A 26,737-nucleotide genomic window follows, 5' to 3' on the forward strand; every position below is an offset into this window, starting at 1 on the left:
GGACCAAATGTCTGCAAGACAACCATCATTCACTTGACGATTTAACAGTGGGACACGCCCAAGTCCTCAAGGAATAAGCAGGAACACGCCTCTAATTCTGTGAGCCATGGACATTGGTGTTTGTCCAAACTGTAGCAGCCATAACTGGTAGTTGTGTCACTAAGTCACATCTGGAGCTGCTAGATTTCGAAGCACGTTACAGTCATTTAAATGAATACTTTAGTGAGTGAGTCATGCTTGCAGTAGGGTCATTTCAACGTTATGGTTTTTCTTATCTGCCGTAACGATCGTTTTTCCATTTTCGTCACAGAACTGTATAAACAATTGATGTTTTAATAAGGATAGCAGCCCAGAAATATTTGCATCAATAGATTAAACATGCAAAAGGCGGAAAGCACTGGAAACTAGTACAGCATAGAAGAAGCATTTGGCAGTGAGACGTCTAACTCTCATACGCCTTTGTTGGTCCTCTTTCCTTCTCCTCTTATGGTCTGGAAGAGTTAATAAATCCTGCACACAGTACTAAATTAACAATTTTAAAGTATACTCTGAGTACGGAAGATGACAGGTCTTCTGAAACCTGCTTTGGGTTTAACTGAACCTAAACCTTCAACACAAATTTAAAGCTAAATTTGGAGCTTGGACATTCATCCAATGTGGATTCATTAACCAAATCAACCAAAGAATCACTTCAGGGTCATGTCACTAAAGGCTAACTACTACTACTGACAACTGTTCAGCTGCCCACTATCTTTGGTGTTTAAAAACAAACAGCCCACATTATGTAACTTCATTAGGATAACAGTGACTTCTGCCACCTGACAGAGGAGGGCAGTCCCCATTTTGCGATGACACAAAGTTAATGCCGGAGAATTAGATTAAAGAAAAATCAAAAGAATATTGAAGAGAGTGAAGAAAGACATCAAGTGAAAACTCAAAAGGAGAGTATCAACTCCCCACAAAACGTCATCATATTCTGGAAGCCAGTTTTTGATCATCTGTAATCAATGTGACCTCCTCCCTCCTCTGTCAGTGGGCTGAGGTAGAGCAGAATCCACCCTACATTTTCTTACTCTGTTGTCCTTTGTCACAGCCCAGACAACATTGACACCCACTGCTACATGTGTGGCTCCCACCTCAGACCTGGGCGAGTCCACCACCGTCCAAGATGTACCTGCACAGGAGACCTTATGTCAACACAGAAGAGACAAAAGTGTGCACATGCATGATGAATCCTCCAACCAACAGCAAGCTAAAGTACCTTTGGGGCAGTCTCGGCTGATGCCCACCCTGACGATAAACTGCCCCTCCCAAAGCACTGCCCAGACTAGATCCCCAGGTCCACAACTGATCTGAACCACTTCACCGGGCACAGACACCTCCTCCCACAGCAAGCCTTCAGGATTGTAGTGGCAGATGCCCTCTCTAAACCATACCTGCACGGAAAGAGAGAGAGAACAGAGTGTAAAATATGAGAGGACAAGGTGATTCTGTCATAGTGTAGAAAGTGAGAGAAGGAACTACAGTAGTGCAAATTTGGATGATTACATGTTCTAACAAGTCTGTGGGTGTGTGACTTTGCTGTGGACACTAATATGTCTTCAAAACCAGTCAGAGAACATGCGGTAACTCTGCCGAGGCCAACCCCAGTTTCATGCTCGCATGTAAAACTCTATGTACGAGGTCTGTTAGAAAAGTATCCAACCTTATTATTTTTTCAAAAAACATATGGATTTGAATCACGTGTGATTGCGTCAGCCAAGCTTGAACCCTCGTGCGCATGCGTGAGTTTTTCATGCCTGTCGGTTGAGTCATTCACCTGTGAGCAGGCTTTGACTGAGGTGTGGTCCACCCCTCTCGTCTATTTTTTATTGCGAATAAATGTCTGAACGATTTAGATCTTTGCTGCATCAATTTTTTTCCAGCTGTTCTGGCATGTTCAGCTCATGCACAATCACAATCAGATATTCACATGACTGGAAAGCAACCGGAATCCATCTGAAATCCACCTTTAAGCCATCCTGTGAGACCAACACCGAGGTGGTTTTGTCCCGCGTAATGAATGGCTCCGTGGCGCGTCCCTCTGCTTCTTTTTCCATGAAAAAAAAAAACTCCTGTAACGGTGGAATGTGCCGGAAAAAGTGCTGATGTCCACATCTTCTGCCTTTTTGTGAAAGTCAGACGAGGTCCCGGATCAAAAAGCTTTCACGTTGGAAATGATCTGATTGTTTGTGCGGGGTGTCAGCCTGTCCATCGGAGCTGGGCGCGCGCTGCGCTCTCAGCAGTTGTGGGCCGTCCTTAAAGGGGCAGTAACACCCCTTAATCTGTTTAATATCCATAAAATCGTCCCTGAAAGCCATATTAATTTTTCGAATGGTGTCCACCTGGAGGTCTCTTACAGTTTCTGGAAAAAAATTGATGCAGCAAAGCTCCAAATCGTTCAGACATTTATTCGCAATAAAAAAATAGACGAGAGGGGTGGACCACACCTCACTCAAAGCCTGCTCACAGGCGAATGAAGCAACCGACAGGCATGAAAAAACTCGCGCATGCACACGAGGGTTCAAGCTTGGCTGACGCAATCACACGTGATTCAAATCCATATGGTTTTTGAAAAAAATAATAAGGTCTGATACTTTTCTAACAGACCTCGTATATTATAATTTGAAGGCTGTTCCTGCAGCCCATGTAGAAATTTGGCAGTTAGTTTTTACAAAATGATCCAAGAATAAAAGTCTGGTAGCTAACCATGTTGCCATATCTTTTTCCACAGATATTCTCTTTTTTTGCATATTCTAAACAAATTATTACTTAAGGATCGTTGTCATGGACACACGGGAGAAGGCACGTGTGTGTGCTGTACCTTGCCCTGCAGAGAGACGGCCCAGAGTGAGAGTCGTCCTCTTGGCTCCTCATTGATTTCCCAGCCTCCACAGCTGATGTCACTGAAGGGATCTTGGACAGTCGTCTGCTGTGATGGGATCTGCCCTCCGACACAAACAGAAGCACACAGGTGAAGAAAGACTTTTTACACACAAAACCTTTATACAGAATACAGAGGGATTGAACGCCCACCTTTGCCCAGGTATCCATGGCTTTGTACCTCCTGTAGCGAAGCCATCGCCTGCGACGGACACAGGAGTTCCACTTCTTGTCTTTGGCGTAGGTAGAAGGGAAATCAAGGGCGTAAGTCCACCCCTGGAGATGTAAACAACTCATAAAAATCAAAACATGCTGAACATAAAATATAAAACTTATTTTAATTTTGTTGTTGCTGATCACCATAAAATAATATCAGGAGAAAAAATGTGGAGTATCAGAAAATAAAAAGGCTTTATTAAAATAAGCTAACTGCATAAGAAAAATGCCAAAAAAGTGTATATAAAATAAGTACCTTTACAAAAAGGGAGCTGAGCCAAAAGGCAAAGCTCTCGATCTACTGGTCAATCTTCGTTTCCACTCTCACCTATAGTCATGAGGGTTGGGTCATAACCAAAAGAACTAGATCACGAGTACAAGCGGCCAAAATGGGCTTCCACAGGAGGGTAGCTGGTGTCTCCCTTAGAGATAGGGTGAGACGTTTGGTCATCCGTGGGGAGCTCTGAGTAGAGCCGCTGCTCCTTCATGTTGAAAGGAGCCAGCTGAGGTGGTCTGGGCATCTGGTAAGGATGTCTCCTGGGCACTTCCCAAGGGAGGTGTTCCAGGCACGTCCATCAGGGATGAGACCCCGGGGAGGACCCAGGACTAGGTGGAGAGATTATATCTCCACACTGGCCTGAGAACGCCTCGGGAGCCCCCAGTCACAGGTGGTCAATGTGGCCCGGGAAAGGGAAGTCTGGGGTCCCCTGCTAGAGCTGTTGCCCACGCGACCCAAACCCGGAAAAGCGGTTCACGATGAATGATGAGTAGATTTTGGACTGCTAATCACCCCCCCCCCCCCCCCCCCCCCCCCAAAAAAAAACAACATTTTGAAAACATGCCTCATTGGACAGGTAAAACTGATGGTGATGTCTGTACAGTTTTACTGTATAGTCACAAAATAATTAATTCATTGTGCAGTTCTGTCATTTTTTTCCACAATTTTTGACACTTAAAGGCAAACAACTCATAATTTAAAAAAACAATCTACATGAACGCTTGATAGACGGTATATCACTTTCAAAGCTCTCTCTATCTATCTATATATATATATATCTATATATATATACATACACACACACACACACACACACACACACACACACACAGTGGGGAAATAAGTATTTGACCCCCTGTCAGTTTGCAGGTTTTCCCACCTACAAAGAATGAAGAGGTCTGTAATTTTTATCATAGGTACACTTCAACTGTGAGAGACAGAATAAAAAAAAAACAAAAAAGAAAAAATCCAGAAAATCACATTGTATAATTTTTAAATAATTAATTTGCATTTTATTGCATAAAATAAGTATTTGACCCCCTAGAAAATCAGAGCTTAACAACTGGTACAGAAACATTTGTTTGCAAGTACAGAGGTCAAACGTTTCCTGTAGTTTTTCACCAGGTTTGCAAACACTGCAGCAGGGATTTTGGTCCACTCCTCCATACAGATCTTCTCTAGATCTTTCAGGTTTGGAGTTTCAGCTCCCTCCAAAGATTTTCTATTGAGTTCAGGTCTGGAGACTGGCCAGGCCACTCCAGGACCTTGAAATGCTTCTTACGGAGCCCCTCCTTAGTTGCCCTGGCTGTGTGTTTGGGGTCATTGTCATGCTGGAAGACCCAGCCATGACCCATCTTCAATGCTCTTACTGAGGGAAGGAGGTTGTTTGCCAAAATCTCGCAATACCTGACCCCATCCATCCTCCCTTCAATACGGTGCAGTCGTCCTGTCCCCTTTGCAGAAAAGCACCCCCAGAGTATGATGTTTCCACCCCCATGCTTCACGGTTTGGGATGGTTTTCTTGGGTTGTTCTCATTCTCTAAACATGATAAGTGGAGTTGATTCCAAAAAGCTCTATTCTGGTCTCATCTGACCACATGACCTTCTCCCATGCCTCCTCTGGATCATCCAGATGGTCACTGGTGAACTTCAAACGGGCCTGGACATGTGCTGGCTTGAGCAGGGGGACCTTGCTGCCCTGCAGGATTTTAAACCATGACAGCATCATGTTTTACTAATGTAATCTCTGTGACTGTGGTCCCAGCTCTCTTCAGGTCATTGACCAGGCCCTCCTGTGTAGTTTTGAGCTTTCTCAGAATCATCCTTACCCCACAAAGTGAGATCGTGCATGGAATCCCAGACTGAGGGAGATTGACAGTCATCTTGTGTTTCTTCCACTTTCTAATAAATAATCATAACAGTTGTCTTCTACCAAGCTGCTTGCCTGTTGTCCTGTAGCCCATCCCAGCCTTGTGCAGGTCTACAGTTTTGTCCCTGGTGTCCTTAGACAGCTCTTTGGTCTTGGCTATGGTGGACAGGTTGGAGTGTGACTGATTGAGCGTGCGAACAGGTGTTTTTTATACAGGTAAATAGGTGCAATTAATACAGGTAAAGAGTGCAGAATAAGAGGGCTTCTTAAAGAAAAATTAACAGGTCTGTGACAGCCAGAATTCTTGCTGGTTGGTAGGGGGTCAAATACTTATTTTATGCAATAAAATGCAAATTAATTATTTAAAATCATACAATGTGATTTTCTGGATATTTTTTTTATTCTGTCTCACAGTTGAAGTGTACCTACGAAAAAAATTACAGACCTCTCCATTCTTTGTAGGTTGGAAAACCTTTAAAACTGACAGGGGGTCAAATACTTATTTTCCCCACTGTATATGTGTGCACACACACACACACACACACACACACATACACATACACATACATGTAGGCAGCATGGGTAACATGACTGAGGATGCCCACAAAAGACAACACCACTGTTTCCTTGGATACTCACCCCTTTCTCGGTGGGCTCGCCCTCAAAGTTTTCATCCACATACCAGTCACCCTCCCAATCCCAGCTGCTAGACGGGAGCTGGAAACCGTCAAAGGGTTGGTGCTGCAGACCCGTGATGTCACTCCACTGCCACCGATCACTCGGCAACAGACGCTCCGAGAAGCCATCCCTTGGATTCCACCGCTGAAAGACAGACAAAGAGACAGACAAACAGCAATGTTGTCTCCTCAGACTTCTTTGAACAGTGATAACACCATTCTGTCTCAGTTCTTCTGCTTCTGGTATCTTATTGCAAAACTGTGCAAATTGTCACTTTTTGCAAATGTTTAAGAATGAGAGTTCAGCAAGAGAGGAACTACAACAGTCTTGTGAAAGTGTAGCAACCACATTCTCACTCATGCAATCATACAGAAACCACGAGATTCAGGAGAACTCGATAATTTCTATTTGACTTGACACATACCAGAGACCCGCAGACAAATGCAGAAAGAAGAGCATTTTGCTTTCTTTTTAAACACACAGAAACAAATACTCTATCAACCCAGATCTGCTGGTACTGAAACGCCACGACAGGCAAAACCCACCTGATTCTCATAGGTCTCCTCCTGGTAGCGGACGGGCAGATCTGAAGCGTGGACGTTCAGGTAGATGTTGTTATCGCAGCCAATGGCCCAGCAGCATTGAAGAGTCGCTGTCACTTGCTTGAACTCGATGTGAGTATCTCTGCAGTGCTCCCACTGCTGGCCTGCTGTGGACAAGCTGTAGACCCGCCCAAACACATCCACCGCCCACAGCAGGGAGACGGGCATGGCTGCACCTGGACACGTGGAAGAAAATATAAGGCGACACAGCATTGAAATTAGTATTCCACCATCATGTTTGGCAATATAACAGATATGAGCCGTTAGTGCAACGCTTCACTGTAATTCAGCGTTCTCAAACTGGCAGCCCAAGAGCCAGGCGGGATCCTCGAGGCAACAGTTACCCGCCCAAAACATGCCTCACTAGACATAATTAGTGCCCAAATAATAATTTTTTCTGTTCGTTACACACATATAAAAGAGGGAGCAGCCGATCTGCTCTGTGTAAACCTGATCCTGTCAGATCTCAGAAGTGCGGGACCTGGTTAGTACTTGGACAGGAGACCTCGTCGTAACACCAGCGGCTGCGTGTGTTTCTCCAGATGACGCTGGAGTTGCGTCAGGAAGGGCATCTGGCGTAAAAACTTATTCCAAATACCAGTGCGGATCTGGCTGTATCCGCTGTGGCGACTCCAAACATAAACGGGAGCAGCCGAATGGACAAAAACAACACATATAAAAAGGGATTTTTGTGCACTTCTGGTTCTAGGAGCAAATCCTGGATTTTTATTTTGTGCGATTGTCACCAAAAACATTTAAAACCCTACAGCTTCCCTTTCTCATAAAGGAATCATATAGAAGTCCTATGCAATTTTATTTTCCCATAGGATTCCTATAAGAATTTCTATAGGATTCCTATAGACAAGAAGCCTCAAGAAATTCCAAAGAGCATTCCTGTAGGATTCTGCAGGGGTGGTGGCCAAGTAGTTTGTGCACTTGGTTTCAGTGTGGAATATACCTGGTTCTACAACCCCTGGCAAAAATTATGGAATCATCAGCCTTGGAGGATGTTCATTCAGTTGTTTAATTTTGTAGAAAAAAAAAATCTATTTTTCAAGAGTGTCCTGGTCAAGAGGCAGGGCAGAGTTACATACACAGTTACATTTACATAGAAAACAGACACTTGAATAAAATAATACAATCAGGTAAAACATCAACAGGTCAGAGCCATCAAGAGTGATTTAAAAGTGTTAAGTGGCAACTAGCTCTTTTTCAGTCTAAAATCATTTTGGAGTTCCAAGAGCGGAATGTTGAAATGTTGCCTGTCGGGGGGGGGGAAGCTATACTGTTACACCGGAATAATAGACTTAGAGAATTAGGTATTACTATCTTAGAAAATAGAAGAATTAGAGGAGATCTACGAGAAACGTATAAAATTATGCATGATTTTGAATTGTTTTAGAATTTTCTTTACTTTAAGACATTATGCAGGTTTGAGGGGCCACACTTATAAAGTAAACAGAACTAGACTTAATATTAGGAAATTCTCTTTTAGTAACAGAACAGTTTGTTTATGGAACAGTCTTCCACAACATGTAGTACAGTCTCCATCTGTTAACATATTCAATAAACTTCATGATGAACGTCGTCTAGTTAAATTTGTAAGATTTTAGTATTATTTTGTATGTGTTCCTTTGTAGCATTATATCAAAATGTACGATGTGTGCTTATATATACTGTTGTATACTTTTTACACAAAATGAATTATGAATTTTAGAGGGCACTGTAGACACATACATGTACATGAAATTACTTTATTCAGCTTTAAATGTCAATGCGGCCCGAATGAATACAATATCCACAGACATACATTAAAAAATAAGAAATGAAAAGCGATAAAACCAGCACCAGTGTGGCGCAGTGATTCGTTCAAATGTCACGAAGCGCACCGAAGCTTCAGGCTAACGTTTAGCGTGTTTGAGCTAGTACAAGCCCACAGGTTTTACTCCTCCACAATAATCAATTTGACCAATAAACTAACCTCAGGCGTCCTCTCATTAGCCGTCTAACAGCACAGGGCTGTGGCTTCTGTTCAATCAACCAGCGAAAATGAATGATAACGAGACCGCACCAGCAGCCGCAGTTCACATCCGCTCCGTGAAGCAGGAAGAACGATGCTTCGTTCCTATTGGCGCGCCTTCACCTTTGTTGTTGTAGCTGTTGAAGTCAACCAACAGAGGTCGCTGTTTGGTTAGATTTTAGAGCAGAGTGTTTTATTGTCACACCGTATAGTGCAGCAGATAACAGAATATTTACAGAGGAATCCTTCAAATCTGGAAAGAAGCACCAAAGTTGGCACAAATACTCCTTAGACATTACTCTTTTGAAAAAACTGAGTAGCCACTTGAATTTTCAGTAGGTAGTCAGGTAAGGGTCAATTGAAGAATTACACAGAGGTCAAAATTTTAAAATGTTTCAATCATATTGAAAGCTATACCACATTATTTGTCTGATCACAACAATACCAAAAAGGTATTATTTGGACTATCTATGACTGAATGTTATGGAGTTATGGGGTAAAAACAGCAAGAATGGTAACAAAGGTCAGCATTAGTTTGTACAGGGGTCAGATGTTAAAGTTGCTCTAAATATTGTAAAATGTGATGCAAATTATTGGTTGAGTTAATAGGGTTTTAAAAAGGAATAGTTTGCACTATGTGGCATGCTTAGTTATCATGTTACAGAGTAACAAATGTCACATGTCATAGAATCCAATGGACATCGACATTGCTCTACCTTTACCTTGCAGACCAAGCATTCAACACAGTCAAAACTATTTCATTTATTAATCCTATTAGTTCAACCAATAATTTGCACCACTTTTTACCAAAATTGGAGCAACTTTAACTTCGAACCCCTGTACAAACTGAAATTGACTTTTGTCACCATTCTTGTTGTTTTTACCCCATAACTCCATAACATTCAGTCACAGATAGTCCAAACTATACCTGTTTGGTATCGTTGTGATCAGACAAATAATGTGGTATAGCTTTCAATATGATTGGAGCATTTTTAAATTTTGACCCCTGTGTAATTTTTCAATTGACCCCTACCTGGCCGCCTACTGAAAATTCAATTAGCTACTCATTTTTTTTCAAAAGAGTAATGTCTAAGGAGTATTTGTGCCAACTTTGGTCCTTCTTTCCAGAAATGAACAATTGTTACAGTTATCTGCTCCACTAGTATGAGGACACACAAAACACACTACAAAAAAAAAAAAGAAAGAAATCCAGAACTAATGCAGCGGATAACTGAAAAAATGCTTCAAATGGTGATGCAAGCACCAAATTTGGTACACGTACTCCTTAGACATTACTCTTTTAAAAATGCAGAGTGGCAACATGAACTTTCAGGCGGCCAAGAAGGGGTCAATTGAAGAATTACACAGGGGTCAAAAGTTAAAAATGCTCCAATCATATTGAAAGGTATTCCATATTATTTGTCTGATCATAAAGATTCCAAAAAGGTATAGTTTGGACTATCTGTAAATGAATGTTCTGGAGTTATGGGGTAAAAACAGCAAGAATGGTGACAAAGGTCAATTTCAATTTGTACAGGGGTTAAAAGTTAAAGTTGCTCCAATTTTGGTTAAAAGTGATGCAAATTATTAGTTGAGTGAATATGATTAAAGTTAAAGTTGCCCTTCTTGGAGCTCCGAGATAAGAAGCATATTTGGGCTTCATTCGGCCCGTCCAGGTCATCTGGTCTTGCCTATGCCCCACATCTTCAGCCATTTATGGGTTGGCTTGGAGTTAGGCGAAATCAGGCACTGTCAAGACATGGCAAAATCCTGAACTGCCGCCCCATCTGAGCTTCACTGGTGCTTTTTGGGTATCCTATGGATGATGTCACACAGGATAGTCTATATGTAAAAGGGAAGAAAGTGTAGCACCTGTCCAGTTGGTGGCAGTAATGTGCTAACAGGTTGCTAACTGCTAATAAATTCTACAAAAGAAGAAGATAGTAGAAAATTATGAGTGGATTAAAAAACAAACTGCACTGAAACACCAAACAGGGAAGCGACATCATTTAGTGGCTATCAGCTCTGCCGACAGGTGGCTTCCGAAACAGACCGGATGGAGGGACGGATCACAGCAAGTCTCATGCTCACCGATCCCTTTCAGGTCAGATGGTTTAATCGGACCATATGCTGATCTTTGAGAAGGGATCGAGACATCCCTAGTTATAAGTTACTGTTATACATTTTTTGGCATTATAAATAAAGGTTTCTGGATAGGATGATTTCTGTGGTGGACACGGGTGGGGCGGACTCTGCTGTAGGAATAGATCCGGGTGGCTCCCGTCAACAATCAACACACGTCAGTTGCTGTTGTGCTGTGTTCTTATTGTAAACCTTTTTGGTAGAATGGCCTAAGCAGTGGGTCACCCCTTTGAGTCTGGTCTGCTTGAGGTTTCTTCCTCAAATCATCAGAGGGAGTTTTTCCTTACCACTGTCGCCTGTGTGCTTGCTCTAGGGGTTGGTAAGGTTTACTTGTGGGAAGCGCCTTGAGGTAGCTTTGTTGCGATTTGGTGCTATATATACACTAAATAAATTGAATTGTTCCTTTGCTACGGCAAATTTGTGCAGGTTCTTAAGATGCATGGACCCCAAAATGTGTGAACAACTTACAACAAATTTGATCAGAGTTAAAAGTCATTAAAACTGTACATTCGAGAAAGCATTGGGAGGGGGAAAAAAAAAACCATGAGATTAATGCTGATGCAAAGACTTTGACTTTATCTTGTTTTACTGACACAAAGAAATCTACACTGGTCAACACAGTGGCAAGAGGCACATGGAAGAAAGCCAGTGGGAACATCAATATGATCACTTAACTTACAACAGCAGGTCCATAAAGATGAATAAAATGTTTCATTTGTATTCCAGGTGGTGATCACATTCTGTAAAGCAAATGTATAGTAAAAACTTTTTTTCTTCACAAAATATTAAATATTTCAAATAACAACCCTCCTAATTTGCATATAATGCAAAGTCCAAGATAGTTTCAATTAGTGAAAACTGTGTATTGTCTTCAGAATCTACAGCTTAGATCAAAAGCCAGTGGAATTACAGAGAAGACCGACATTTTAACTGTGAAAAATAAAAATATTTCCTTCATCATCAGGTCAATTTCATGGTCATTTCCTGTTTTAAGTTCTCCATCATTCAGACCGAGCACAGTGTCCATTTCAGAGTGGTATCTTTACAAAATAGACTTCTGCCAATTTTATCTAAAATATCTCAGATTTACTGTGTATAACCTTCCTGTATATAAATAGACTGCTCAGTTTCACTTATATCACCCTTTTCCTGACATATCACACTCTGTGTCACGAGAGCTCTTTTTAGAAATTGTGCTATTTTTTGCTCTAAAGACAAACAGAATCATTTTTTTTTTTTTTTTGGTGAGTCTGGAAGACAGCCTGGATGCTCGTCTGCTATTTACCTGTACGTATTTCTCATTTGTTTACTTTGTGTGTTTCAGCATCACCATCAATCTAGACAACTCTCACAGTGTTGACTGTAAACAAGCCACAGGGACTATGTATTGTTCAGAATATAAGATAACCAGATCAAACGACAGCCCCCCCAAATGCATTTTTTGGAAAGAGTTTTTCTGACGACCCTTTAAAAAAATAAACAAAACAAATGCTTCTCTTTGAAAATAATCCTTATAAAAGCATATTTTATGGGCAGCCTTCATTTCTTTTTTCAGTCGAGTATTGACTCCCTATACCACTTTTAGGACCATGATAAACTTTTTCTGGCTGTTAACATTTTTACAGTATTTTTGGGCTTGACATCTTCCAACATTATAGTGTGTTAGTCTACATTTCTTGGCTGCTTGAGAGTTATTTGATGACTCTGCTGCATTTAGCAACATGAGTTTAAAGTTTGCCTCATAACTTTTCCTCAGTTGCTTGTTAACTTATACCCTACTTTTGAGGTATATTCTTTTCAGAATGATCACTGTGTCTCTGTCATACAACACTGTAAGCTAGTGGTAGGGGCAGGTGGCTTTAATCCTGGGAAGCACACTGATTTCACAGGTATTTAACACCACCTAATGCATCAAATATATGACATGTAAAATTCTCGACCGTGAATATAAGATTATTCCATTTTTTTTTCAAATGTATTTCCAAGGAAAAACAAATTATATTTGGAACAATACAGTATTAATAAGGACATGTTTATCCCAGAAAAAAATGTTTCTGGCCTTGTTACTGCATTCACCATTAATAGCGTAGAACCTGTTGACATATAGAATGTAAGGTCCTTCGATGAAGTAGCCCCAATGTTGCAGTCAGACTTTGATGTTAATGAGATCATCTCTATTTAGTAATGCATAACAAACATAAACTATTGCTCAGATATTCCAAAAACATTTTATATTTTGTAACTACAAGGTCAAACAGATGGTCATATATATATAAGATATACCTAGAGAATTTTCATGCACATACACCCCCCCTCCCCTGCCTAATTTTGTGCTCCTCCCTTTTTCTTTTTTTTTTTTGCAGCTTTGCGTTGCACCCTCTGGACTCAATGGTTCCTTTCACAATTAAAAAAAAAAAATCAGTTTCTTATATTCTAAACATAGATTTTTGATGCTGTTCTCCCACCTTTCACACCGAAATGTGGGTCTTCACTATCAAACACTTCCAAAATCTGCAAAGGCAGATATTCCTTTCAAAATTCCCCACCTTAAATATTTGGCTCAAAACTATTCTGCTAACAAAATATGTGAATATACGCGCATTGTATTAAATCACTGCACTAACAGCGAACAAGATCTACCTATATCATTGGCAAGGCAAAATGCAGCGGGACCACAGATCCCCAAACACCACAGACCATCCAAAAAATACAGGCTGCCAGACATCCATATTCTCAGAATGAGAACATGCCGCCATATAAGCAGCCCCTTTTCCATATATGATATTTTGAGAGTCCGCTACAAAGCTGCTGTAGGAGCTGGGCAAGACATGACTGATCAATGCCTGACTTTTCATTTTTGAGTAAACTATAACACAAAATCAGATGTTTGCCTTTTAGAATATTCATGGTGAGCATGTTTATGGTACGTTTGACATGTATAACATATAGTGGCACAATAAGCCCACTTTGCCAACACTGTGAAAGACAAGCATGCAGGCTGGTGAGATGTCAGGTCGGGTTGATTATTCAGTGCAGCACAGGCGCCCCATGTTGTACGATTCCCCTAAAGGCATGACGGCAGCAAAAAATCCTCCCGCTTTACATCAGATGGCCGGCGCTGATCTGTCATTGGTCACTGTGGGCTTCAGCTTGACGGTGGCAAACGGATTCCCACCTCTGCAGGGTGAAAAAGGTTGAAATTTAGATTCTTCAAATGTATTTCCCGAATGATCGCCAATGTGAGAAGGATTTCATGTTTGACGAGGAATAGTAGGTCACCAACCCGAGAAAAGGAGGCTTTGCAGGGCCGTTGACTAAAGCAACCTGTTGCAGAACAGACAAAAGAGACCACCATTGAATATTCAGTGCACAGAGAGAAAAGCAACCACAGTCGTTACAAGCCAACACCCGCCCTCCAGATGTGATGAAAGTCCATGTTGTCTGACTGGTTTGATCAGGTTTGCCAGTAGCAGTGGCTTCCTTCCGATTAGTGGAGTGAAGCAGTGCGGAGTAAACTCCAACCTCAGACCTCAGTCATGAATCTCGACAATCCAGAAAGGCTGGCAAGAGTCACACTCCTCTTTTTACTCTCACCCGACTGATGATTATCTTACGGCTAACACAGAACCAAGTGAGCATGGGTACAATAAAGTTGAGAACACGAATGCCCGAGCTGTGTGCGCTGAGGGGTATTAACATTAAAGACGTCTTATGACGGCTAATAAATATCAGCATAGAGAAACGTTTTATTTATTTTCTGCAGAGATGAGCAGAAAATAGAAAATGCAATAGTTCACATCAGCCTGCACTGATTTAATTCTGTTGTGATGATGAATGATTTACACTGCAAAAACGGTCCCTCTCAAAAGACGACAAATAATCCAAAATCAGCCAAATTGTCTCGTATTAAGCACAAAAAAATCTGCCAATGGGGTAAAAATTTACTCAGAATTCTCAAAACTAGCAAACTTGGCACTGAATAAACAAAATGTGCCTTAAAACTGAACAGAATTCTTGAATGCTTGGATGAATTGAAATTCATTGCCTTTCCTGGTTACTGGTTAAATGCAGCTTGATATTAGCTGGAAAAACTTATTAAGAAAAAGTGAGATACATTCTCCCAAAATAAGACATTTTTTTCCTCATGTAAAAAATGCTTGACAAGATTATTTTTCTATTTAGACAAAAAAAAAAAATAAGTCAAATTTTCTTTAAACTATTCTTTTTTATTTTCTTAGATATCAGTTTTTGCAGCATATAAAGTCTTAAACAGCATTATTTTTGCACCTGTAGGTCTTTGACTGATCACAATAAAAGCCCAGCCCAAACCCCGCTGTTGCATCACATAACACAATGTCACATATGTCACGTTTTCAGGAAGCATACATTTGACACGCTGGATGCAAGAATTTCCACAAGAGCTGTTGCCCATGAAATGTTCATTCTACTGTACAAGCCACCTCCACTGTCATTTTCAACTCGTCTCACAGCTGTCGATCACCTGTCATCTGTCACAGTCACACTCCTTTCACTTCCGCTGGTGCTTTCATTTTGCCATTCCTTGTTGGTTCTTGTTTTTCCTGTACATATGCGCACCCATTTTCCTTCACTGATTATTTTATGCTGTATTTAATTCCTGGCATTTCCTCACTCCAGTGCCAGAACATTTTGCTTCCATAACAATCCTCTCCTTTGTTTTCCCATTGACAACCTTTTGTTGCCTTTCTGTTTTCTTTAAGTTTTTTACCTGTCTTGCTTGCTACCTCTGCCTGTTTTGATTATAGGCTTGTGTTCAGCCGATAGTGAGTACTTTGAAAAGGGCTTATATCGGCCAATAATATCGGCCGGCCGATATATTGGTTAGGCTCTAGTTTTTGGACTGCTGCATTGGATTCCCCCCACCAGGACACTGTTGCCCCACAGACAGCATTTATTTGTGTAAATTGGCCTCTGCCTACGTACCAACAATGAATAAAGCCCATTGTACAAATGTAATGGTGTTGTTCTCTGCTGTGGGGTCCCCAGTCATGATTCAACATAACCATGCCAGCCCAGGATCACTACATCCAGCTTCTTCTACTAATAAAGATCTTCTTTCAAGATCAACTGCACATCTCAGTCCAAGGCACTTCTGAGGAATAATCATGCTGTTTAACATACATCTTAAAATGCTATTCCTGGAAAAGATGAAGTACACATTAACAGATTTTAACAGCTTTTTGAACAAAATTAAAAAGAAACTAGAAGCACTCGGAGAGTGCAAACCTCCGCCAAGGCCATGGGGTCACTGACGCCATAACATCTACACGCCGTGGAATTATTGAACCTAAAAAAGTCTAACAATGCTGTTTGCTTACACTGTAAAAAAAAAAATAGTTCAGAATACTTCAAATTTGCAGGCAACAGTCTGCACTAAGACTTTTATGTTGTGCCGATGATGAAATATATGTTATAGTATATAGTTCATCACCGGCACAACATAAAAGTCTTAGTGCAGACTGTTGCCTGCAAATTTGAAGTATTCTCAAGTTTTTTTTTACAGTGCAGTAGTAAAAAAAGTTTCATCTGCTGTGACTGGATAGCATGTATCCTTAGTGCTTGGCATCACAGTTTATTGCAACTTGCACCTTTCCCAGAAGCTACTGTCATCTGAGCACTGATATTGATATTGCATGTAATAAGAGACAAAATTCAATTTATTATTCAACTAAACTGCAAATATATGAATTTTTTAACATTTATGAAACACTTCTCTAAATAAATAACAGTAAATTCTGAAATAGAACTATTTTTTAAGTGTTGCATGTGCTACACAAGACCATAGGGTCACTGACCCTAAAGAGATTCCCTCCTTGGCACAGTGATCTATTCAACAATTCAGTGTTACAACCAAAACTATGATACATACACTTTTCTTTCCTTTATATTTGACATCCTTGACCATGAAAACATACCACTAGAACTTGGAATCACTTTTATGTCTTTATTAGTTCAAAAGTTATTGTATAAAAACGATTTTCTGTAATGGCGGTTTTCTTCTGGCTCTAGCTCCATAACATTTGAAGCTACATCAAATCTGATGACACCTTACTGAATCAGTACAGATTCAGCTACAATTTGGTGTTAGTTGTGCATCTCTAGCTTCATTTGTCACCTCACACTTACACATTTTCTATTTTCCCTATATTTTTACAGAGATTTTCCCTTTATATTACAGAGATTAGAGCATGTCATAGGTATTAAAGGCACTGCGCTGCGGTGGTTTGAATCATATTCATCTAATAGATTACAATTTGTTCATGTAAATGGGAAATCTTCTTCACAGACTAAGGTTAATTATGGAGTTCCACAAGGTTCTGTGCTAGGACCAATTTTATTCACTTTATACATGCTTCCCTTAGGCAGTATTATTAGACAGCATTGCTTAAATTTTCATTGTTACGCAGATGATACTCAGCTTTATCTATCCATGAAGCCAGAGGACACACACCAATTAGCTAAACTGCAGGATTGTCTTACAGACATAAAGACAAGGATGACCTCTAATTTCCTGCTTTTAAACTCAGATAAAACTGAAGTTATTGTACTTGGCCCCACAAATCGTAGAAACATGGTGTCTAACCAGATCCTTACTCTGGATGGCCTTCAGCTTTCAGGCTCCTCTACTCTGGAACCAGCTCCGAATTCAGATCAGGGAAACAGACACCCTCTCTACTTTTAAGATTAAGCTTAAAACTTTCCTTTTTGCTAAAGCTTATAGTTAGGGCTGGATCAGGTGACCCTGAACCATCCCTTAGTTATGTTGCTATAGTCTTAGACTGCTGGGGGGTTCCCATGATGCACTGAGTGTTTCTTTCTCTTTTTGCTCTGTATGCACCACTGCATTTAATCATTAGTGATTGATCTCTGCTCCCCTCCACAGCATGTCTTTTTCCTGGTTCTCTCCCTCAGCCTCAACCAGTCCCAGCAGAAGACTGCCCCTCCCTGAGCCTGGTTCTGCTGGAGGTTTCTTCCTGTTAAAAAGGAGTTTTTCCTTCCCACTGTCGCCAAGTGCTTGCTCACAGGGGGTCGTTTTGACCGTTGGGGTTTTTCCGTAATTATTGTATGGCTTTGCCTTACAGTATAAAGCGCCTTGGGGCAACTGTGTGATTTGACGCTATATAAATAAAATTGATTTGATTTGATTTTTGCATATTCGGGGAGGTGATGGTCTAGTGGTTAAGGTGTTGGGCTTGAGTCCAGAAGATCATGGGTTCAAATCCCCGCCTGACTGGAAAATCACTAAGGGCCCTTGGGCAAAGCCTTTAATCCCCTATTGCTCCCGGTGTGTAGTGAGCGCCTTGTATGGCAGCACCCTGACATAGGGGTGAATGTGAGGCATAATTGTAAAGCGCTTTGAGCGTCTGATACAGATGGAAAAGCGCTATATAAATGCAGTCCATTTACCATTTACCATATTCTGGATCACCAGATCTGGAATCCGGATCTGATCATCACCAAACTTTGTTGTTTGATAGAACATTTGACTATGTTACACCCTAATTTCTTTCAAGCCTTTCTGCCTTGTTTTGAAACTACAATGTCAAAATTCCCCCTATCCCACAATGGTGAAGAATCCTTTAAAAAATTCCTGGATCCGGATCGTGATCCGGATCACCACTAAAATTGAATCACTTGTTCCTCTTGTCATTTCCAACCACTCCACAAAATTTCATCTGCTGACAAACAGACAGACAAACAAACAAACAAACTCGACTGAAAACATAACCTCCTTGGCGGAGGTAACAAGCCTTTTGTGTGCATAGGAGAAATCAGCTCTTTTCACAGAAAAATGTTTCATTAAAATTTAAAATTAGCTTTGAGTCACCCCTTTGAGTCTGGTCTGCTTGAGGTTTCTTCCTCAAATCATCAGAGGGAGTTCTTCCTTACTATTGTCGCCTGTGTGCTTGGTCTAGGAGTTGGTAAGGTTAGACCTTACTTGTGTGAAGTGACTTAAGGCAGCATTGTTGTGATTTGGTGCTATATAAATGAAATCAATTGAAACTGAATTATATTTTAATAATCAAAATCTAATCAAATAATCCTTGACAGTGTAACTGATTTGATTACATGTTTTTGCAATGTAATCTAGTCTGATTATACTTACATATGTTTTGTAATTTTATTATGTAAAAATGTAAACCGATTTAATTACATTACTTTGTTATGTAAATTACTGTAATTCATTACCACGCAACCCTGGAAGTAGCGATGTAGTTCTGCTAGAGACCTTCACCTATGGTGCTCTGAACCGAGTGCGGCACAAATCTTTTTTAAATGAAAGGACTATAATACCAGTTAGTTCTCTGCTGTCACCTGAATCATTGGTTAAATGGGTTGAAAGTACTTTTTCTGAGGTTGGCCGGGTTAAGATCTTCGAAAAGATCTTCATTGTATGCAGGGAGTTGGAAAGCACTTGAATTCCTATCGGTACATGAAGGTATCCCTCAGTGCAGCGGGTTTTACAATAAAACCCTGAGGCAGCACATACGGAGGACGCTGAGTACAGACAGAGGAGGCAATGAGTGACGAGGAAATGCGTCTGCTTGCTGCACAGCTACTAGCTCATCCTCAATGAGCTGACACAGTACAGCCACTAACTGAAATTGCGTCTGTACCCTTTTGTCCTCTATCCATCCCCCTGTAATTCTACCATCTTGCGGTCTCTCTCCATTCCACAGGCCTTTATGTGGCATTTGATTCATTCGGATTCATGCTCAAACGTGATCCTAGCCAATTTTTTTTTTCTTGAGTTGTGTTACAGGGGTAGAGTTGTGCTTTTGGCTCTGTTTCCAGGGAGTGGCGGCAATGACTGTGCAACCAGAAGATGATTAGACATGATTAGGCAAACTAAACATTACACATGGCTCTGTGATGGTATGCTATGCTGCCTGGGATATGGGCGTCAGCTGTGCAGTGACCCAACAAAGGCAATAAAGATATGCTACCAGGAAACATGAAATCCTTTCTAGAATTCTTATGTTAATCATCACGTTTTATGACCTGGAAACCCAAAAATAGCAGCCTGTTAACAGTCCGGTTGCCAATAAGTAACTCTAATGGGGCAACCAGGGTTTGAGTGCCAAGCCTAAGGGTTCTACAGGAAACACTATAGCCACCTTCAGACCAGCGTTTTGAACTTTCATCTTATCCATGTCATCAGTGTACACATTGGACCTGAGTCCTAGATGCTTTAGTTCATAACATATTTTTATGTTTAGTTATGAGGAACCGTGTAGAGTATCTCTTCAAACAGAATTAGTTTTCTCTAAGGAACACTTGCCCTCTCTATGACCACAGGAGGTCAGCATGTGCTGGTGCCAAATGTTGCCACATTCACTACACCTGGGTTGTAAATTGGAACCATCCAGGCAGACAACCAGTCCATCCCCACCTCTCAAAAGTAACCATCTACCTGCCATTACGGGGTGAAAGGTGGGTATTCCCTTGGCCTTCTACAGCGGTCGAGGTCATCAACACGGAGGCACCTGCTTGGTGGGTCATACCCAGAGGAACACATGACTAAAATGTGCTAGCTAAAGTTCACTCTCAATGCAAGTGTTACCCTCATCTGAGTCTCCCCAGGTAATAGCTTGTTTGACAAAAAGTCTTGTTAGTGGTAGCCAAGGAGCCTCCGCAGAGACAGCTAGTTGACACCTCTATGGTTACCATCCTCAGGCCCTTCGGTGCCCATGCTTATCTCCGGACACCGTAGCACAAGGCAGATGAAAGCCCACAACCTCTGTCTGGACAAGATGCCAGTCCATCACAGGTTACTTCCCCAGCCAAGGCCAGAACCCACTTACAGCCGGGTGGACTGGAACAATGCAATAGCGTGACCAGAAATCAAACCCGTCTCCACACTGGTAGCCCAACTCCTTATCTCACTGTACAACCTGCTCTGCACCATCCCGTGAGGAGGATGGAGGCATTCAAAATCAAGAAGTCCATTTCATATTGATTCTAAATACTTTCGAGAACTGACATGTTTTCTTCCTAAAGGAGATCTGCAGCCATAGTTTTTTTTATTTTAAACATTTTCAAACTTCTTAAAGGGACCCTCCTTCATAAGCATAAAAAAACTAATCCGATCATTTTCCCCGTTGCACTGTTTGTGTTGAACCCATGACTGCAGACATGCACAACACACGGCTGTGAGGGCTGGGTACACAAGTATGAGATGGAGTGTTCCCAGTCTATCAAATGAAAACAAACCAGTTTGCTTTGGTCTGGCAGTTGCTTTCGCAATGTCAAGGAGTGTCCCTTTAATTATGACATCACATGTGTAACCAATGATTTTATAACACCATAGCGAAGCTGGAAGTCTAATTCATGCAGTTACGGTGGTCAATGGCCATATGTGGTCAGGTTCTGCCTGTGTAGGACCTGATACTGACTGTGTTCTGTGGCGAGGGTACTGTTTGGACCGCCGGGCTGGATGGGTTGTCGCTGTAGTCGGCCGGTGGCAGCAACACTGGCTCCTCCTCTTCGTGTTGCTCTTGCAGACTGGCCACACTCAGACTATGCACCGGCGTGCTCCGGTTGCTGTTAAAACATGTCACATAAAGCCCCAACGATTAATTATCAGCTGAGGAAGAACTTATCGATCAGTTTCTCACTTTGATATAAAGCGCTGTTTTCTTACCTATTTGATGTCGCTGGGTCGATATAAGTTCTGCAGTAAGATGAAGGAAACCAACCCCGCCTAGGTTAAATGAGATGCACGTTACAATATCAGACACAATGAAAAAAGGTTTCAAAATGCAACATTTCAGAGGGGCAAAGCATACCCTGAGCATGAGCATAATTAAATGTGTTTTTTTTGGACTATAGTGACATTTAAGTGATATCATCATGATGTCACTGATACCACGTAATGACAAATGATTACCTGTTCAAGATGAGCTTTGGATCACCCCTTTAACTCTATTGGCTGCATACTGGAAAATGTACTTTTCTGGACAATTATGACATCATTTAATGGCATCTTTATGATGTCATAATAACATCACTCATCTCATTTGATTACATATGACTTATTCATTAACATTTATTTTCTGTTGCTTACAATTAGGGCATGACTTTATAATACGTCCACCAAGGACGTAATAAAATCATCAGTGTTTATTTATTTGTCTGTCTGTCTGTCTCTTAGCAGGATTACGTCAAAACTACTGCACCGATTTTGATGAAATTTTCAACACAGATAGATATTAGGCCATGGAAGACTACATTAAATTTTGGAGGTGATCCGGATCCAGATTGGCGGATGTCATAAATCTCAGATTGCTCTTGTCTCATGCTATTTATATTGAATGGTTTGCATTAAAGGTTTTTAATTTAGTGTTTGAATTTTGACTCGTCTTCTATGTATTTATTTAGAGATGTTTCAGTTTTTTGCAAAGGAGAACCCTTTGAATTTTGCAGGTTGAAAGTGCTACATTATTATTATTAGTTGCAGTAGTAGTAGTTGCAGTATTGCTACTACTATTATTTAAAATTTGAGCTTTGTGACCCACTGGAAATACAACAGTGGATTGACATAATCAAGGAAATTTATTTGATGGAAAAAATTACTCACTGTCTGAGGTTGAAAGCTGGTAAATTTGAGAAAAGATGGTCAAAGTGGATCGATTATAAAACTCTGTCTATAATCTTTTTTTTTATAGAACCCCACAGATTAAGTTCTAATGTTATGTCTTTGTAATAATTTGAAAAAGCACAAATAAAAAGTAAAATTAAATAAATAAATTCTAGCTTCACATTGTCTCTTTAGCTCTACCACTTGCAGAGATAACCTGGAAAATGTGTTTCCTAGACTATATTTTTGGCGAATATCAAACAATATTCTTACCAAATTTGGTGAAAATATGCTAATGTTTCCAAGTTATTTTGTACACAGTCCCACATGAGCAATTGCACTACTTTACAACACAGTACTGCACCTTTTTGTGACATAGTTACCAATGACTGATCTAACAGGTGCATAGAACCAAGGATTTTCTTGTTGTGAGGCAGATACATTACTCGCGTGCCAATGTGCATTAAAGGATGACAAAGATGAATTTCATCACCAACACAAAATAATGTTTCGGTTATGTCTGGTGGTGCATTCGTAGCGCACTTGCCGCACAACAAGAAAGTCCCCAGTTCAAAGCCATAAGTGGTGAATGTTAGAAAAAAAAAAGATGTGATACTGAGTTGGGTACCTCTGGCATGAGGTGTAACAATAATAGATCGTTTTGAATGGTAATCGACTTTTAGGTCTTGTCAGCAGTAAATACTCTTCCTTGGCGCTTGGAAGGTTTTTGACCTTTCCCGTTTCAGCTGTCTGGAGATATACTTATCATCTGCTAAAGATCAATTATTATCTCCACTTGAGGACAGATTTAACATGGTTGCACTGTCTGCTAATGCAGCAGACAACAGAATATTTACAGAGGAATCCTTCAAATCTGGAAAGAAGCACAAAAGTTGGCACAAATACTCCTTAGACATTACTCTTTTGAAAAAACTGAGTAGCCATTTGAATTTTCAGTAGGCGGCCAGGTAGGGGTCAATTGAAGAATTACAAAGGGGTCAAAATTTTAAAATATTTCAATCATATTGAAAGCTATACCACATTATTTGTCTGATCACAATGATACCAAAAAGGTATAGTTTGGACTATCTATGACTGAATGTTATGGAGTTATGGGGTAAAAACAGCAAGAATGGTAACAAAGGTCAGCATTAGTTTGTACAGGGGTCAGATGTTAAAGTTGCTCTAAATATTGTAAAATGTGATGCAAATTATTGGTTGAGTTAATAGGGTTTTAAAAAGGAATAGTTTGCACTATGTGGCATGCTTAGTTATGTCACGTCATAGAATCCAATGGGCGTCGACATTGCTCTACCTTTACCTTGCAGACCAAGCATTCAACACAGTCAAAACTATCTCATTTATTAATCCTATTAGTTCAACCAATAATTTGCACCACTTTTTACCAAAATTGGAGCAACTTTAACTTATAACCCCTGTACAAACTAAAACTGACCTTTGTCACCATTCTTGTTTTTACCCCATAACTCCCTAACATTCAGTCATAGATAGTCCAAACTATACCTTTTTGGTATCGTTGTGATCAGACAAATAATGTGGTATAGCTTTCAATATGATTGGAGCATTTTTAAATTTTGACCCCTGTGTAATTCTTCAATTGACCTTTTTTCAAAAGAGTAACGTCTAAGGAGTATTTTTGCCAACTTTGGTGCTTCTTTCCAGAAATGAACAATTGTTACAGTTATCTGCTCCACTATGCTTGGTTTTGTACAAAATAACTCAAAAAACAAAGGACAGCTTTCCATGAAATTATTTTGGAGAGATGGTCTTGGGGTCAGGATAGAATTGATAAATTTTCAGGTAGGTTTTTTGTTTGCCTTTTTGCCCATCATAGATGCACTATAAATGTGTAGAATAGGAAGTAAGACAAAACCCAAAGACAACGGTTCGACTAAAGATAGCGATCAAGATTATAACAACAGTTACAGCAATATACAGTGTTGATATGATGCCAAACCCTTTTTGGTCTATTGGTCTTTATACAGCATATGCATTCACCAACCACTTTATTAGGTACACATTGCTGGTACTGGGATGGAGCCCCTTTTGCCTTCAGAACTGCCTTAATTCTTCATAGCATAGATTCAACAGGGCATCGGAAACAGTCCTCAGAGATGTTGACTGATATTGACATGATGGCATCATGCAGTGGCACAATTCAACCAGTCTGCCCATTCTCCTCTGACATCAACAAGGCATTTTCATCCACACAACTGGCACTCACTGGATATCTTCTCCTTTTTGAACCACTCTCTATAAACCCCAGAGATGGTTGTGTATGAACATCCCAATAGATTAGCAGTTTCTGAAATACTTAAACCAGCCCATCTGGCACCAACAACCATGCCATGTTCAAAGTCACTTAAATCCCCTTTCTTTCCCGTTCTGATGCTCAATTTGAACTTTAGCAAGTCGTCTTCACCACATGTAGATGCCTAAATGCATTGAGTCGCTGCTATGTGATTGGCTGATTATCTATTTGTGTTAGCAAGCAATTGAACAGGTGTATCTAATAAAGTGGCCGGAGAGTGCATATTGCTTTTATGATGTCATAAGGTCTGTTCTTGCAATTCAGAGAAAGATAAGAAGAAAATATTGAGATAAAGAGCTCCAGATTGGCCTCAAAATTCTCTGAGTTTTCTCTGATCCAAGCAGCAAAATCACAACCAAATCCACCCTCTAGTTTTTAACGTTACACAGCCAAACAAACAAATTAACAAATAAAGCAATTCTACTAAAGTAATGTATCCTGGTGTGGTTTAGATACACAGATGCATTTTACAAATAGTCAATAGAAAATTCATTCATTCAGCATTTGGCTTCTTTTAATTAAGAGTTTGTGAGATAAATTTGTGGAGAAGCGCTGGAAATGGGATCTGAAGTGGCATCAGCTCTGTCATTTTGACAAGACAGATTTTGGTCACATGGACTCAGACGTTGTCTCCAAGTCACGTCTTGAGAAAATCACGGCTTATCAGAACCCTGCTCCAAATTTGTTGCTAAGAAACAGAATGTACTGCGATTGATCCCAAGATATGCTGTTCTTCAGGAAGGACCGCAGACCGAGTGAAAAACTCCACCCTTCAAAAGGCCACTTCATGACACACTGGAAGGAGGGGAGAAGAGACGGCTGGCATTCATTTGTGTGAGTGCTAACTGATCGAGTCGGACTGAAAATGACGGCGATTAGAAAATTGATTTTAGGCTGTATCTGTTACACAACTTGCTGCATTAATATGAGAAATGTGCGTGTGTAGGTGCGTGTGTGCATGCTCCACAAGTCCTCTGATGTGCTTGAACCAATTTCTACCCAACTTGCTGTGGGTATGTAGGCTGACTCCAGAACTGTCCTTAAGGGGCTTGTTTTAGTCAAGGTCATAGGGTCATAGGTGAAATTATACCCCCCACCCCTACACACACATAATTTCTCTTTCTCTGATTTTTATCAAACATGGCACACTTTATGGAAGTGGGCTCTAGAATTACCCAGGCAAGATCACATTTGTGAAAGTCACTGGGTCAAAGGTCATAATTAAAGGGTTCCTTCCCCCCACTCTGATTTGCACAAAGGTTGGCACACATATCAATCAATCAATCAATCAATTTTTTTTATATAGCGCCAAATCACAACAAACAGTTGCCCCAAGGCGCTTTATATTGCAAGGCAAGGCCATACAATAATTATGTAAAACCCCAACGGTCAAAACGACCCCCTGTGAGCAAGCACTTGGCTACAGTGGGAAGGAAAAACTCCCTTTTAACAGGAAGAAACCTCCAGCAGAACCAGGCTCAGGGAGGGGCAGTCTTCTGCTGGGACTGGTTGGGGCTGAGGGAGAGAACCAGGAAAAAGACATGCTGTGGAGGGGAGCAGAGATCGATCACTAATGATTAAATGCAGAGTGGTGCATACAGAGCAAAAAGAGAAAGAAACAGTGCATCATGGGAACCCCCCAGCAGTCTACGTCTATAGCAGCATAACTAAGGGATGGTTCAGGGTCACCTGATCCAGCCCTAACTATAAGCTTTAGCAAAAAGGAAAGTTTTAAGCCTAATCTTAAAAGTAGAGAGGGTGTCTGTCTCCCTGATCTGAATTGGGAGCTGGTTCCACAGGAGAGGAGCCTGAAAGCTGAAGGCTCTGCCTCCCATTCTACTCTTACAAACCCTAGGAACTACAAGTAAGCCTGCAGTCTGAGAGCGAAGCGCTCTATTGGGGTGATATGGTACTACGAGGTCCCTAAGATAAGATGGGACCTGATTATTCAAAACCTTATAAGTAAGAAGAAGAATTTTAAATTCTATTCTAGAATTAACAGGAAGCCAATGAAGAGAGGCCAATATGGGTGAGATATGCTCTCTCCTTCTAGTCCCC

The 26,737-nt window shown here is 40.7% G+C and overlaps 2 protein-coding genes across 2 annotated transcripts in view; both read right to left on the minus strand.

Annotated features, from left to right (window-relative positions):
- Window positions 1-8,695, minus strand: part of tecpr1a (tectonin beta-propeller repeat containing 1a) — a 28,666-nt gene extending 19,971 nt beyond the window's left edge. Inside the window, exons 1-7 of the mRNA XM_034193671.1 lie at window positions 8,547-8,695; window positions 6,509-6,741; window positions 5,925-6,107; window positions 3,076-3,198; window positions 2,864-2,983; window positions 1,262-1,436; window positions 1,074-1,174 (exon numbers count right to left, since the gene is read on the minus strand). Coding sequence (XP_034049562.1) covers window positions 1,074-1,174; window positions 1,262-1,436; window positions 2,864-2,983; window positions 3,076-3,198; window positions 5,925-6,107; window positions 6,509-6,733 — 927 coding nt within the window. The 5' untranslated portion in view covers window positions 6,734-6,741; window positions 8,547-8,695. The remainder of the gene's footprint in view (window positions 1-1,073; window positions 1,175-1,261; window positions 1,437-2,863; window positions 2,984-3,075; window positions 3,199-5,924; window positions 6,108-6,508; window positions 6,742-8,546) is intronic.
- A 2,603-nt stretch (window positions 8,696-11,298) lies between these two features.
- baiap2l1a (BAR/IMD domain containing adaptor protein 2 like 1a) overlaps window positions 11,299-26,737 on the minus strand; it is a 94,481-nt gene continuing 79,042 nt past the window's right edge. Inside the window, exons 11-14 of the mRNA XM_034193874.1 lie at window positions 21,412-21,471; window positions 21,164-21,311; window positions 14,011-14,051; window positions 11,299-13,904 (exon numbers count right to left, since the gene is read on the minus strand). Of these exons, the coding sequence (XP_034049765.1) occupies window positions 13,832-13,904; window positions 14,011-14,051; window positions 21,164-21,311; window positions 21,412-21,471 (322 nt within the window). The 3' untranslated portion in view covers window positions 11,299-13,831. The remainder of the gene's footprint in view (window positions 13,905-14,010; window positions 14,052-21,163; window positions 21,312-21,411; window positions 21,472-26,737) is intronic.

This window comes from Thalassophryne amazonica, chromosome 18 (genome assembly GCF_902500255.1).
Source record: "Thalassophryne amazonica chromosome 18, fThaAma1.1, whole genome shotgun sequence".
NCBI lineage: Eukaryota > Metazoa > Chordata > Actinopteri > Batrachoidiformes > Batrachoididae > Thalassophryne > Thalassophryne amazonica.